Genomic DNA, 16360 nt, shown 5'->3' with positions numbered 1-16360 from the left:
AAAAAATAGCTTTCATTTTACTCTGAAAAACAGAAAGTAAACTCCCTTAAGTTAAATATGTGATTTCAGAATCTAAAGGTTTTGGGAAACAATCTCCATTGGTTTTCTGGTAAAATTAGCCTCCAAAATTCAGAGTCATAACAAGTCATTGGCTTACCAAATTAGGAGCCACCATGCCAGATTAGCAAGACAGAGTCATTTTGACAAATCAAATCACCCAAGAAATAGCCTGAACTAATTCATTTTTGGCAGCAGCCAGACCACACTGCAAAAATGTCAAAGTGAAACACTAAAGGTAATAGATGCTGCTACAGAAGCTTGCAGAATAGGAATTAAAGTTTAAGGCGGCTGACATCAAGTGAATGCATCAATGTTTATCTATAAACAAAATTAGGAAAGTAGTTAAAGAGCTAACACTGGCAGGCTAATGGGAAGTACAAAACCAGCTAGTACCAAACAAAAAATTATCCATCATGATTAGTTAAGACAGTGTTAGAGTGTTTAACTGAGGTGCATAAAATGCTAGAATGGAACAGAAAACGTCAAGGCAACCTATTATTTTCTCTCAGTATGTGAAAAGAGTAGGAAGAATCTGAAGGAAGTTAAGACAAATAGAAGACAGAACACATAGAGATGACCTTTATAAATTTACAAAAAAAAAAAAAAAAGGGATCTATGGGAAAACCAGATCAAATGTCAAAGAGAGATGAGTGCAAGTGAAGTTATTTAACAGATATATCTGCTTTGAAAATTATGTATGATTTAAAAGTCTGAAAGTCTGTTCATGTTTTCCCAAAACAGTTCATTTAAAAGTTGCCTTTTAAGTTAAAATTAATGTTTGTGAAAGCTCGCTGTCTCTCTGACTGCTGATGCCCTAAAAAACAATGGCCATTCATAACAGGAAAAAAACCCTTTCTCTTTAAAAAAGGGAAGTCTATACAGCTTTGATTCACTGAAGGCTCTCTGTACCTAGCATCCTGGGGTCTGTCCTCACGAGAGAGATAGAGCTAAGTTGTTCACGTTGTGGACAGTCTTTAGAGATAGTAAGAAGTGCTGGTAAGTTTCAGTATTTCCATGTAACAACAAAATAACATTTCATTAACATCATTACTCTAACTGTGATATTTAAAAATTAAATAAAGGGGAGCGAGTTGTAGTCTTAAAAAGTCCAGTTTCATACTGAAAGAGAATCATGTTACAAAAAGCATAATCAAATTTTTTTGTGACCCCAATTTCCTTTTTTATCAACATGCTTCAGTTCTGCTAAAATACTATGCTTGGGATGCTTTGCGTTAACTTTGCACCTTAAAATGTTTACATTAATAAACATATGTTATCATATTCTGCTATAAGTTTAGATTTATGACGTAGCAGCATATGGAGAACACTACAAGTCTTTCTGCACCAGCTCTGCTTATCCCTTCAATCACATCACTTCCTCTCAATGCTCCCAACTATTTGACAGAGGTTTATTCAACACTTTAATTATGAAAAGTGCCTTGCCCTTTAAAAAAACACATTAAAACATCATCCTGCACAATTACTGTACAGATTAATGAGTAAAATGTAGTAAGTTTACTAACAAAGTTATTCACACAGAGTAGGAAAGACAAGAAACCAATAGCAACTACTTTCATTTGGTTCTAATTCAGGAATTACCTCTACTCAGCAAGGCACACATGTTAATGAATAAATCCAACCAAACTGAATTAAATTTAGGCAAATAAGCTTGAATTATTTCCTGATGCATCCTTCTGATAGCAGACTGCACAAAGGTCTCTAAAGTTAGGTGGAAACTGGGACAGAAGGTGACAAGCTGTTTCATAGCTCTTACAAACAAATGAGTTCAAACAATCCTTTGTTTCAGCAAAGCACTTGAATAAGTGCTTAAGTTCCACTAACTCCACTTGAAGTGAAGCTCACATTTACATGATTTATTCCACCAGTACCAACATGAACACTAAAGAATTACTGGTACTCACCCATGTCTATCATAGCCGAGGGTTTCTCGGATAGACCATGCAACCTGGTAAGGGGAGGTTTGCTCTGAATCCTCCAACTCTTCTCCACTGTCTTCAGACCAATCCAGCCCTAAGAGAATTGAGAACATGAAAGCTGGATGAAAAGTGCATCCACCTCATAAAAGTCTCTGAGCAAACTACGGTACAAACGATGAATGTGTACTATAGTCACAAGCACAATTATGTTTGATTAAGTCATATAATATTCTCAATTACACGGGAAAAGTTACAGTAACAGCTCACTACAGTGTGCAAATAGCATGCACTGATTTTTGTCAAATTTGAAGTTTCCTTTTAAAATCCTTATTGGCTTCTTTATCCATAAGCAGTGGAAGCAAAATCACCAGCTTCCTCAACTACAGAAAAATATTCCAGCTTTCATACCAAGCACATGGGATCTTTAGAAACGAGATAACAGAGAAGTTCCTGTCATGAAGAACTGACTGCTTGGTAATTTTTAATACTATATGATCTAAATAGGCCACTTTCATTTCTGCTCATATTCTGACCCCTGCTCTGTGCCAGAATAGAGGGAGAATAGGAAAACTGCAAAACAGAACAGCATGGACAGAGATAGACACGAAGCTACACAGAATGTTCCTCTGCTCAGCCTCTGTAATTGTCTGCCAAATGCATACATTAGCATGAAAAGAGAGCTAAAGGGAGAGATGCAAATGCTCTTGCACTTTTGCTAAGCAGCATGCTTTTGCTTAATGATGATGCAGTAGGATCAACTTATTGTATGCACCAGCAGCCTCAGTTAGTCAAGCTAAACAGAACTGAACAGGACAGCCAGAAACAGAGTCCAGCAAGTTCTCAGGCGGAACAGTTTATCTGGAGCTTCATCTTTTGCAGTTTTTCCTACTCTCTCCCCCACAACCAGCGGAATTCTTGCCAATTCCTTGCAGCGGGTGGGACGAAATCTCATAACTGCATTTACAAACCAGCATTATTACGTTTTGACTTTTTTGGGTGCTCCTTGAAAATGGAGCAGCAGTTGGGATCGAGTTAAGGAGCACTTTATTTTTGCTAAAAATAAACTAAACAACTCTATCTGAGATGATTCTGAAGCCAGATGCTTTGAATTTGGGAAATGCATCAGTACTTGGTCACCTACTTTCAGAGTTAGACACACACACTTGGAATACCACTCATCATCAGGAGAACCTTTATCATTTAGAAGCAACACTTTAACATAAACCAGCAGTATCACAAACCGTATTTTTCAGGAACTTCAGCATCCTGAAAATTTTATTCTTCATTCCTATTTTCAAGATACTAATTTGAACTAAATTAAGATATATTAAGACATTTAATAAAATGCCAGAATTATACCTTCAACTTAACCGTTTCTTTTAACTCCTACCCCTTCCATAAAGGAATGAATAAAACAACTTAATAACTGGATAAAGACGTCCACAATTATTTACCCAAAGTTCAAAAATAAAATCAGAGGTTTCACTGTTTTGTTTCTAATGGGCACTGCAGAAATGAAGGAATAAAATCTAATCCAGATTCAGCTATACTCACACTGAAGACTGCAGCTACGTTAATATCCAACTACTTGGCTCTGACGTAGGTACACAGAAAATTGCCTGCATCTTTTTAAAGATTCTGTGCAGTCATCTCTAGTGCTACTCTGTCATAAAAAAGAAATCCTGAAATTCTCTGAACCAGCACAACCAAGTTCTTAATATTAAGGCATATCATGAATAAATAAGAAATGTATTTTCCACTCTCACATAATTAATATGTGAATTCTGTTACTTTGCCAAATATAAAATGTTCTAATTGCGCAAACATACAGTTATGCAGATGCATGTGTTTATAGGTCTAATCAGTTTTTGTACTATGCTTCTTTTTCAGGAAAATGTATTCTCTTCACCACTTGAGAATGTAAAACATTAAACACAGACAGTGATGTTTCTACAGTCTCTCAAAACATGGGTCACTTTCTAAGCTAGTGGGGTCTGTGACACTCAGAAGTGCCTCCGGAGTTGCCATTCCCCAAAAGACCTGCATCATATATAGGACTATCAAAGCAGTTTTCTGAAGAACAACCTCCTTTGGAGACATGCTATGGGATGCTAATTATCTTCTGAACAAATAGCCAAGCTATCCCATGAGTGCCAAAGGACAGATCTTAACAGCAAATTAAAAAAGGTTAATTGAAATAGCAAAAATTACAGATGTTTGCAATTAAATAAGATGTTGTATGAAGAATGTCCAGATTTATTTGAAGTTTTGTTTTTTTTTTTTTAAAGAAAAGCCCATCATAAATGGCATTCCTGCTTTAAGATCACCCACTGATTCCTGTTCGTCTTATCACTATCAGTATTTTACTTGTTGGAAAAGTACAATCTAAAACTAAGCAGAAAAGTAAGGTGACTTTGGAGGGTGAGGGAGAAAACAAGTTTGGCTAGGTCTACCTAGGTCTGTATTCATAATCAGACAAATAAGCCACAAGATCAGCTGCCTTTTTAAAGCTTTAGAGAGCACTACTACCCTAGTAGCAAGTTGGTTATATTAACTTACATTTTCTCAAGCAGCAAATGGTTGTAATGATTTCTAAACAATAAGAAGGAAACTATTCCTGCTCTGGAATGTGGACAAGACTCCACCTCTCCAATTATATTCTGTAACGGTGCTGCCCTCCTGCAGTACAAAAGCCCTTTGCTTTTGTTCACCCATATGCTGTACACCAATAGGCCCAGTCAAGAAAAATTCTCTTGTGCTCCAATTTTCCCAGTCAACTGGAAATTTGGATCTGCAGAGAACGATGGACAAATCTCCAAACTTTTACTTTCACTCATTTTGTAATGTGCACTTGTCACACAGCTAATACTCAATCTAACCTTGCTCACTTGTGTAGGTACAGCTGGCACCAGCTTTGCTACTTGAGTTGCAAACCTTCTATACGTCTGTATCATCCAAACAATGTATTCTACACTTCAGTTTGATTTCCCAAATGGTTAACAGAACATTACGAAACAACCAAAATGCCGTAAACCATATTGGATGGCTCCAGGCATTCCCTGAGCACTTTAGGGCTAAAGAAAACTTCGAGAGATTACCTAGTCAGGGTTATTTGTCAGGGCAACGCACAAACGCAGGACAGACCTAGGAAGACCTCTCCCTTTTGTCTTTTGGTTTCAAGTTAAAAAAATGAAGCAGCAGTGCATCTATTCTCTACCCACCTAAATGTGGAAACAGATCAGTGTCCAGCTGCTGTTTTCGAGTGCACAGTTTCACCAGTCTCTGTAGCCGGCTCATGCAGGACGAGTGCGGAGAGAAGGCTGTGGCTTTCATGAGGACCCGATCAGTCCTTGGAGGGTCCGTGACAGGAGCCCTAGCGGGTGGCAGGAGAGGCAGAGGTCTCTTGTTGGACAACTGCCGGGCTTGTGCTATAGTGTGTGTGGTGGGTGCCACTCCCTGCATTGGTAGGCTGGTGTTCGGAGGTTGAGGTGACTTGCAGACTACGCCCTGCGGTAGCCCTGTCGGCTTTAACGAAGCTGATGAAGGTGGCAGATGGGAGTGCTGCTGCTGCAGAGGCTGCTGCTGCAAAGGTGCAGGAAGGGGGCTAAAGTGCTCTTGGCGAACTTTTAAAATCTCTGTCTCTCTCTGGCGCTGCCGGTTTTGAGCCAACTTGCTCTGCAACTTTTTCCTCACCGTTGCCCCTTTCTTTAGGTCATCATCCTCCTCATTGAAAGCAAAGGGGTCTTCTAATTCTGCCTCCAGGTAGTGGAGAGGAAGCCTAGCCCCTGGAGGGGAGAGGGACATCCCATCCAGTCCATTGGGCATCTTCAAGGCCAGGGTGGGCACTGTCAGACTGAAGGCCATAGCATCCATCTGATGCCTGACCTTTACGTCCTCTATGGGATCATTCTTTTTCTTCCTCTCCTTTTTCGGTATAAAGCCAAGTACCTGCAGGTGGCTGTTGCAGTACCTTTGAAAAGTAAAAGCAATCAGTGATTAACTCAACTTCTGTAAGTAAAATCTGAAGAAAACAGACATCACTAAACAGAAACACCCCATTTCATGTAAATATAGATCGAAACACAAGAGGTTTTATAAGAAGTGTACATAACTGCTTCTAATACAAAAGATAACTGTGGTGTTCCCAACCTGTAACAAAACCCAAGAACTTATACAAGTGACAATTTGTAATCTTAAGATACAAAAGTCTTCATTCCTTACTTATAGGAAATTCCCACACAACCATTCAAAATATTTACTCTCTAATAGGATAAATACAAAACAAAGTGAACAAAACAAATGGACTGTCTGACACATAAACCAGCAAGAACTCAAGCCATTAACTCCGATCATTTGAAAAGCTCCCCAGAAAAAGTACATTGAAGACTACTTCCTTCCATTTGGCTGTACTTTCACTGGAAGTAGCTAATATTTTCATCAATAAACACATTATTATTATTACGAATTCCACTGTAGTAGGGAGCAGTTTCTTATTAATCTTTGTTTGATTAAAACAAGCAGTTAATAGAAATGTAGAAACCATGATCTGATCCTTTTCCTGTTTCGCACAGGCAGGCCCTCCTGCCTCTGTAGAATGCCACCAGCAATCAGACTCCTGCCCTTGCAGGATCCCATCTGTAACATGCAGCTTATAGATGAAAACAAAGATATGGGGAAAGAGTGATATCTACATCAATGTATTTATGGACAAGGTAAGGAAATACCCAGGAAGGTATTCTTTAAAATCCAGTCAGTATAAATCCAAGAAAAGTAATGGGGGTTTTTTTGAACAAATAGGTTAAAATGAAATTATTCCTGGTCTTCATGGAGAACAAATGGCAGAAAAGCCCAAACCAACCCCCTCACAAGGTTTAACACTTCAGTTTAGTGACTTCCAATTTGTTGAACCACCCCTAAAGAAACAATGTGGGAATTGCTTCTAAAGGGTCCATAAAAGGTAAAAAACGAAAAAGCAAATTCATATATGCTCCTTAACAATCTCCATATATGTAGCTTCTCAAGGGATCCACACCCATACGGACTCATAAATCAGAAAAGGCTGAAAAGTACAGCTACTTATTATTGTCTAAATAATTAAGTTTTAAGTATAAATAAATCTAGATGAGGCGAGCTGAAAGCCAGTGATGTGTGGAGTGCTTATTAGAACACACTGGAATACTGTAAATTCATAGTGAGATAAACACTTCTAAAAATAAAATTATATGATGAGGGTTCAACAAAGCTTTCCTTAAAGTCAACAGCACTATTCCCATAATTAAAATTAAGCACTTTTACAGTATTTTGTTTGAACACTACTGAGATCAGTTGCAACTGCACTTTTAGTATGACAGAAGAAAAAACAATAAACAGACAAAACAAACACAAGGAAATTTTTTTCCTCTCCAATTCCAACAAAAAGAGGCTTGCTCCATGTGAATGCTTCCCTTCTATTGTTCAGAACTTAAATATTGCCACCTCGTGCTTGTGCCAATGTGAGAAGGTAAAACTAGTTAGTGTGTTTTCATTGTGAAAAACAAAGAGAAAGCAAATAATAGCAAAGGTGAATAAACAGGTAAGAAGCTTGATAACATTCTCTGAGTTTTAGGATAGTAAGGGTTTTGCTTGTTCATTTAACTGCAAGAGAATCATTTTTATATGGCACGGAATAAAGCTTTGGCTCTTACAACTGACCATACTGCATCACTGCATCAACTGTATCTTACACGATACACCTCTGGACACAAACTCATAGATGCCAGGCTACAACATAATGAAAATATAGATTACAAGCACCTTGCAGACTCCAGTACACATTGACTTGGCTCTGTGCTTTAGGCTCTATCATCTCCCTGCCTTTCAGCATAACCGAGGCTGATACACCTTGGAGTAAAAGAAGCAAGAAGAAACTGGGAAGACCGCTTAGGTCTTTCTCTGGTCAGAGAAGACTATGCACAGGCAGTTTTGGCTAGACATAATTTATTAGCACCTACCCAACCCTGGCCTTGTCAGGCTCTAGCTAGTCCCATGCAAGGCCAGGCAGGCACACACAGCCACATCCCCATCCTTCAAGTTCTAGGATGGCTTTTTAGTTGGCCCTGGCCCAAACAGGCTTCGACTTTACACAGTGCTGCAGACATTAACTGACTCTGCTGGAACCAGTCTATAGCCAGCTGACCTAAGGCAATAAACTCTTTGGATCAGATGTAATGCCAGAAAAGGCGTTAGCAGTTTTCCTGGTTTCAGCTGGGATAGAGTTAATTTTCTTCCATGTAGCTGGTACGACGCTGTGTTTTGGCTGGGTTTAAACCACAGCCATGGAAGACAGATTACTGGGAAGACTGGAATAGCACCTGTAACTAGCACAGGCCCTTTCACGCAGCTCTGAGTGTGAAACCTGCTATGGTCGAGCTGGCCCTCTGAGAGCCAATTCTGATGTGGCTGTCTTAGTGGCTCAATTTGTCACTTCTATGACCTGCCTGTGAGTTATTCTCAACTAACAGTATTACATTGAAAATCTAATAGTTTTTCCCACCCCTTCCTTACTCAGTGACAGAGGCACTTATTCTGTGCAGGTGAGGTTGAATGCAGTCAGCATATATGGTAAGAGCAGTGGGTCGATATCCATTAAAACTATCATAACATGAGGCACACAAAAGGTAACAGGCTCTGAAAGCTTCAGCTGGACAGTTTCCCACGTACAACTGCATTCTGCTCCCCAGTACATCCCAGGGCATGGCTTTCCACACACAACTCCATTCTGCTTCCCAGTACATCACAGGGCATGGCTTTCCACACGCAACTCCATTCTGCTTCCTAGTACATCCCAGACTAGTATCAAGTTCTGCCCCTTATTTAAAGGAAGATCCAAATAAACTGGAGAGCATCTTGCATACTAACAAAATATTTTAAAGATTCTCTTGAAAGAGGAGAATTAAAGATAAAATGGCATTTAACCCAGCTAAATTGTAATAACCCTATACTTAAAAGTAAAGCTGAACTTCAGTATCTATGCATATATTTGGATAAGAAAGAATTAAGAAACATATTCAGAGGGCATACAGATCAGAACCCATGTCTGTATCATCCCATACAGATTGTTTAAAAAAAGCAAGAGAGTGAATAGAGAAACTAGACTTCAAATAAGGCAGCGAAGTCATGCACTATTAATAGATTTAATTTGCAGAATGTTAATGGTTAATAAGAAATCTAATAATATGGGAGCATATTAAACATCTTTGTGGCTGGTAGTGTCTCATTTGTCTGGGGTCAAGTGATAATTTTTTTTAATTATCTGTGGACAGAAGCTTTTGGCATATAATGCATGTGTCCTGTTAAGACTCTTCTTTTTATAATCTTTAAAAGTATACAAAAAGATAGCTGTCAGAGCATCATACAGCCTGCTTCTGATCATGTACAGTTACATGTCTAAAACTGTGACAAAATGACCATCTGACAGCAATTTTGTACACAGAAATTAAAAGCTACGAGTGAAGACCTCAGACATAGCAAAGATCTTTATATCAAATGGAGCGTGAAAAAAGTCACCTAAGAAACAGATACAGGTTTGCCTGCCAAAAAAAAAAGAAATTTAGAGCAGGCACAGTCTTATCACCAGCATTCATTAAATTTTATTGTTAAAATGAAGCTCTGCCCTAAGAAGCAGTTGTCTAAAATATTCTTTCAAACTATCACATCCTCTCATTTGAAATTAAAAGTTTATTTTCTCCTTCAGACACCTGCTGTCCTCTTCAAGTACTGTAATATGACACTCGACATGCAATTGAATTATTCTAATATAACATACACCAGATGTCATGACCACACTTCACTTTAACTTGAGAAAAATCAAAAAGAACAAAGTGTGAACTCAATTCAAGGTGTAAAGAAAAATCTCAAATTCCATGGCAACATATGAGACGTAAAAAAGTGTCATTAAGTAGTATTATTTCTATTGTTTTTAAGTGTGACCCTTGGTAAACAGCAACTCTGCTTCAGTCAGCTCCTGCATCTGAAATTACAGCATACCATTTGTGCTAACATTTCCATGATCATTTCTGCAAGCTTATTTCCAAAGAGCCTCAATTGTACAACAGCAAAGAAACAGTCACCGACTGTCAAATTACAGCTTAAAGTTATTCATCTTGTGCCATTTGAGCATTTGCCCTACAGCTTTTGACAAACATTCATGTTTTTTTCTCACTTCATCAGTCTCCTCAACTGAAATGGCAGGTGAAGTGCAAGTTAATTTAGAGCACAGTCCAACTGTTGTTTCAGACAAGAGAGGGAGCTGTGAGCTGAGAAGGAAGTTATATGTAGGGCACAGTGGGAACACTGCTAATAATGCAAAAGGTTAGTGAATAGCAGCTCATAATGTGAAAGGTCAGTGAATAGTGCTTGACTCTTTTTTGGTGTATTTTGTTTATATTTTAGGTTAAAAAATCGTTTCTAACAGAACAAGCCTCAGATAGTTACCATACATATTAATTAAATACTGTGTTACTGCCAAAGACTGCAACAATGACTCTGAAAAATTGAGGTCATATATACCTGGCAGCCAAGACAAGACAAATTCTACTATTTCAACCCAAGCAACACCAATGACACTGGTGTTCATGAAATCTTAAAAAGCAAGGAAGAATGCTCTTGTGGTTACAGTATGGGCTGCAATTCAGTACCTTTGGTTTGAATTCCCTGCTCTCCAACAACTGCAAGTACTATCTCTTGCAAGGCATTTAATACCTGGGCACCTTGGCCATCTGTATTTGGAAAGAGAGGGGAAGAGGAAGGGGGGAAGCAAAGAAGAAATGAGAGTGGACAGCACCTTCCCAGCTGGTTCATCTGTTAGCAAGAAATATTTATTTTATTCCAGTAATACAACACTACATATCAATACCTAATCACAAACACCGAGTTGTAATTCTGAATTTGCCCCCATGTGTCACTGCTCCCTAAGCCCAGAAGGTATGCATTTTCAACTGTTTGTCATGAAAAAGCAGATGGAAGTGTGCGTTTGGCACAGCTGGCCAAACAAGCAGGCCTTTCTAAGAGCATATACTGTGAGTGACAGAGCAAATTAATTAGAACAGCAGGTAGTGCATAGCAGGTTTGATCCACAGTTTACAGTGAATTTGAGAAAAGCAAAAAACTCCCATAAACTTCCCTGGGAGCACGTTACTGTCTCCTGAGTACTTGGCTTCCACAGAAAATAAAATACAGTTTACTAGTGTTAAAACAAAACCCTCAAAGGAACATCCATCCTGGAATTCAATCCACCCAGGCCAGTTCCTCCCTCACTCTGAAACCAGGCAGCATCTTAAAAGAAAGCTCACGCCTATGTATCTCTCAGCCACTTACCACTTCATAACCGGTAACCACAACTCACCTACGGTCCTCAGATTTGGGGATGGGGTTGGTGCAGCGTTGGCTGTTATACTTGGCCACATATTCACATTGCTTGAAGGGGGCAGTCTTGTCCTCCAGAACGTGTCTGATACAGAAGGCGTAGCCGTTAAGTCGCCTCTGCTTGCACAGTTTGGGGCTATATGAGCACAAGGGCTTATTGTCAACCTCAGAGAAGTGTATGTGTTTGCCTTCATACATCACGTGACTCTATTCCTTGTGAACATCAGCTGAAAGAACCAAAATATTAAGACAAATCACATAAGGAAAAAAAAAAGGCATTCATTTCTAGATTGTGTGTTTCATTTTGGTGGGAAAGAGGGACCCAAACCAATACCTGATTTTAAATCTTCTGTACCATATCAGTGTTAAGAGAGAGCCCCAAGGACACCTCTATCCTGGAATGATGATGAATCAAGATGAAGCAGATTGTCTAAGGAAAATACCAAAAAGGTCAAAGTCAGACAGAATAAAATAGATATTATTACTGCTTAATAACTAAGTGGCCAGGTGCAGTCACTAAACCTGTGGTTCAGCTACCACCCAATAAGCCAAATCCGCTAGCACAACAGTTTTCAATCAGTAGTCACAGATCTTTGGAAACTATGAAATGAAATTATTGGCGGGGGGGGATAATGCTCCTTTCACTGCACTTAAAACTGTTAAACAAAACTCTACTCATCTACGAGAAAGTGACTGGAAGCTACAAGTTGAAAAAGGTTAAGCGTCAGATTAGATCACTTGCTTTCAGGAGTCAAGTTGAATGATAATTAACCCATTTCAATGCAGAGGTTTTACTTTAAGTATCTGCTTACAAAAAGGCTGGTGACTATCCCTACTCTGTGAAATTTTAATTTCATCACGCAGTGCAAGAAAGCTTTTTTTTTTTTTAAAGCTTTCTTTACCATGAAGACCATTACTGATAAACAGTCTTCAGATTTTGCGGTTGCCCACAGCTTCTGCAAGCATCAATACACAGTCTTTCCTGAGGTCATCATGGCTCTTCAGAGTTTCTCCTACCTCTTTGTACTAATTTTAGGTAAATGTGAGCATTAATAATGTCAGAGGAAGTACTCCCATCAATGCCAGGAAAGCTGAAATATTTAAGGAAGAGGCTGGGGTTTTTTCCCCACTCTAAAATAGACTCCTACGGTGCAAACCCATGCAATCATAAGGCACTTTTCATTTCCCAATGCTATGGAGTCTTTGGCAATCATCTTTAAAAAAAACAAACAAACAAGCAAACAAACAAAAAGCCAAACAAAGAAAACAAACAAACCCAAAGTAGCTTCAAATAAAAGTAACAGTACACATATTCTGCAGTTACTCAGCTACACTCAGCTTAGCCTTCAAAAGGCAGCTCTTATTCAGAAAGGCCATCCTGAAAGCACTGGAATAAACTCTTTTAAACATGGTATATTCACTGGAATAAACTCTTTTAAACACGGTATATTCATCACTCAGTTCAGTTTCACGTGGCATATACCAAGCAAATGAACGTACATAGAAGTGATAATCAGGAAATACATTATAAATCAGAGGCATGTGACAAATGTACAGATTACCACCTTAACCAACGTACTTATTCCCAAGGCCTGAAATGTCAAGGACATGAGTGCAAGGAGGGAACCTACACAGACTTTTCGGGAAAGATGCAGTTTCCTCTTGTGAAGGTATAAGGCTTCACTTTCCACTGTATAAATGTACCGTGAGAAAATGAAAAGTACTATGGCAGTGGAGGATCTACAAAAGCTACTTTAAGTCACCAGGGCAAAACAAAACACCCTATCACACCTCTTAACAGTGAACTGTATAAACCAGGCCTTTCATTAGCATGTATCTAGCTGTAGGAGCAGAAGAACGGAAGACTACTAAAAATTTAAAAACACACTTAAAATTACTGAAACAGTTGTATATGCACATGTGCAGCATGCACAGCACACAGAATGGAGACACACTACAAAACGTAACTACTGCAAGTGACCTGATTAATCATTTGACAATAATAAGGATCATTTCGTGTTTCCTCTATATACAAAGTTCCCTTTCCATGCACACATGCAAGCACACACGCCCAGGGGTAGAGGCCTCCCGCTTTGTTTACACTGGATAGCCACAACACAAGCACGGACATCCAATCCAGTTCCAATCACCTTCCCCAACTTCCCTCAATGCGTGCAAGCATTATAAGTACATGAAAGTATGGAGCACATACTATATATATTTGAAATCAATCACTGGAGTATGACCCAGCACAACACATCAGTCTTAAGAACAATAAAGTCCACTGTTGGTCATGCTCTTCATATGGACAGAATGGAAAGAGGGAACACTCTCTTCTTTGGCATGCTAGGAACCAAACAATCCTTTCAGACACCTTTGTTAAGGCAGATACTGACATACACTTCAGCAACAACATGAAAGAAAAACGTAAATCCCATCGTGATGTGCTCAGTACAGGAGCTGTGATCTGGGTTTGGGTCCCTATGTTTGAGACACAGCCTCCTCCATTACTATGGCAGCAAAAAGGTTGTCTTAGTCTTAATTGTACCCCATACACACAACTGAAGCTTGTATTTGGTGGCATACTGGACAGGATGAAAAATTTGACAGAACAAGTGCATCTTGCAGTTGGAGTGACTCACATGCTGCTATTTCTGTTTTATTTACCACCTTCTTTTAAGCTACTACCATGCTTTGCAGAGTTTTTGACAGATCAATGACCTTCTCCTCTTCTGCACAACCCAGCAACGTCTCTTTTCTGAAGGTTATCAAGCAGCAGACCAAAGAAAAAGAGTACCTCAGAACATTCCAAAGCAACCAGCAAGAAACGTATTCCTGATGTGCCTCTGTTAAGCTTCTGCAAAGAAACTGCTCCACGCTTCCCAGCCACTATAATCCTGGATTTATTCTTGTGCCCCCAGTCTTACTTTTGGATTTAACTCATAATTAAGTCTTACTTTTGCATTTAACTTGACTGTGTCAAGGCAGGCATAGTATTTTAGTTCTTGTTTGTCTGAAAGATACAGGGCGCAAGTACAATGCCATATGAAACATTTAAGCAAAAATACTGGCAATAATCCTCAGGGAAATCAATGAGCTTGAACATCAATTTTTGGGTCTATATATACACTAAGAGAAGCTCATGCAAATATAACCATGTTAAAAATCCTGATAGGAATCAATTAGTGCAATAAACAAAGGAAAGCTAATACACCTAGCAGCCAATGTTATATTAAAAAAGCCTACAGCAACTCTCCCAAACTTGCAATTATATCTTTATTGGTAGATCCCTACATAGACTTCCCAAAAGACAGCGGTGCTATGTGGATACACTGCCAGGATCAAAGACTGAGGTTGTACATAATCTAAAAGAATAGCTTTATTTATTTATTAATTCCATAGCATATGCTATATATATGTATTTTTATATATAAATAAAAAAGATTTTTTAATTCTACTGATTCTGATTTAATCTCCTGGCATATTTTATTTTGAACAAAATACATAGGAGTTCTTAACTGAGCTTTTTGCTGCTACATAAAAAAGTAGCACAAGCATGGAATAGACACATGTCGCTTAACTGAAGAGAACTGAAACTACACTTAGCTAAACAGTGGGTGGGGGAGAAACTATTTTTGTCCCACAGGATTCAGTAAGAGATGACGGAAACATGGACTTCCCCTGGAAAAATCAAATGCTTAAGCAGCTGTACTTCACTGCAAAAGTATCAGGGTACAAAACTTTCCGGAAGCTGTTTTGGGTTTTGTATTTATACTCTACATTGAAGCTGTAGAAAGGTTCAACAGAAACATAACTTACGCCTGCACAGAAACATAACTTATGCCTGCATGTGCTCAAACTAGCTTTAGCCACAACCCATGAATGAGAAACCAAAGGCTGCTTCTTGAGGAACCTCGGTTTTCCTTAAAGAACTGATTCTGAATAAAAGATTCTGAGCTGGTCAGAAGCAACAGGGCAAAGGACAGAGGAGAAACAAAAAATGTATGTGTGCCATTGCCAAATCATGTAAGACATGACTGAGGTTTAAAAAATCCTGGTAGGGGATAATGTCAATATAGAACAACTGCATACCATATCACACAATATTAGAACTACGGGTACTTCATAAAGCTAGTAAAGAGATTGACTCAAAACATTAAAGTAGTACTTCATTTTTACCACTTACGGGTAGTGAACTGCTAGGCCCTGCTGCCACAAGAGGCTATAGAAGTATCAACAGGTTCAAAAAGACAGTAGAAAAATTCATAGACAATGGGAACATAAGTGATGTACCTGCTAGCCTAATTTAACAAATATGGATGGTGGAGAAGAAAACAAAGTGGCTGGGCCTTCATGCTCTTCCTAAATAGCATCACTTACTACAACTACTCAAGACAGAACACTAGGCTGGATCAACCCGATCTGACCCAGCAGTGTATTTCTTATGTTCTTATGAGGTTACCACTAACATTTGTAATTTTATAACACATTCATTTCTCCCCTTCTCCCATTATTTATTCCCAAGCAGCTGACTGGAAGAAAATCTTATCTCTCCGGCGAAAGTCCTATCTGGACATGCGAAGAGCAACAAACTTAGCATCCCAGCAAGACTTTACAGCAAGGACAGACAGGACACAGAGCAAAGCCACACTCTGTGACACCATCACTTAGAGCAGAGCTACTTGTCTTGCTGAGCGCAGCCAGTGGTGGTCCGTAAGACAACAGAAGGTGGTTTGCAAAGTGACTGTAAAAAGAGAAATGGAAGACTTAAATACACACAGGTACACACCTGCGTTACCGTCTGTACCTGCTGTCAGGCATAGGAAGAAGCCAGCTCCCAACTGCTTTTAGTACTGGCAAGCAGGCATAATCAGTTCCCTTGCAGCGCACATCAGCTCCAAGACAACAAAGCTGTAGCTCTGCACTCCACATACCCTCTCCCAAAACAGTTAAACAGTCCT

General features: G+C 39.1%; 1 protein-coding gene across 1 annotated transcript in view; it reads right to left on the bottom strand.

Moving 5' to 3' along the window:
• The window catches only part of INO80D (INO80 complex subunit D), a 44825-nt gene that overhangs the window by 23100 nt on the left and 5365 nt on the right, over positions 1–16360 (bottom strand). Inside the window, exons 3-6 of the mRNA XM_030485466.1 lie at positions 11734–11829; positions 11380–11626; positions 5219–5967; positions 1983–2091 (exon numbers count right to left, since the gene is read on the bottom strand). Coding sequence (XP_030341326.1) covers positions 1983–2091; positions 5219–5967; positions 11380–11597 — 1076 coding nt within the window. The 5' untranslated portion in view covers positions 11598–11626; positions 11734–11829. The remainder of the gene's footprint in view (positions 1–1982; positions 2092–5218; positions 5968–11379; positions 11627–11733; positions 11830–16360) is intronic.

The sequence above is a fragment of the Strigops habroptila genome, chromosome 5, assembly GCF_004027225.2.
Source record: "Strigops habroptila isolate Jane chromosome 5, bStrHab1.2.pri, whole genome shotgun sequence".
NCBI lineage: Eukaryota > Metazoa > Chordata > Aves > Psittaciformes > Psittacidae > Strigops > Strigops habroptila.
Note: the sequence above shows the minus strand (reverse complement) of the source record. Positions and strands in the feature narration are given on the sequence as shown.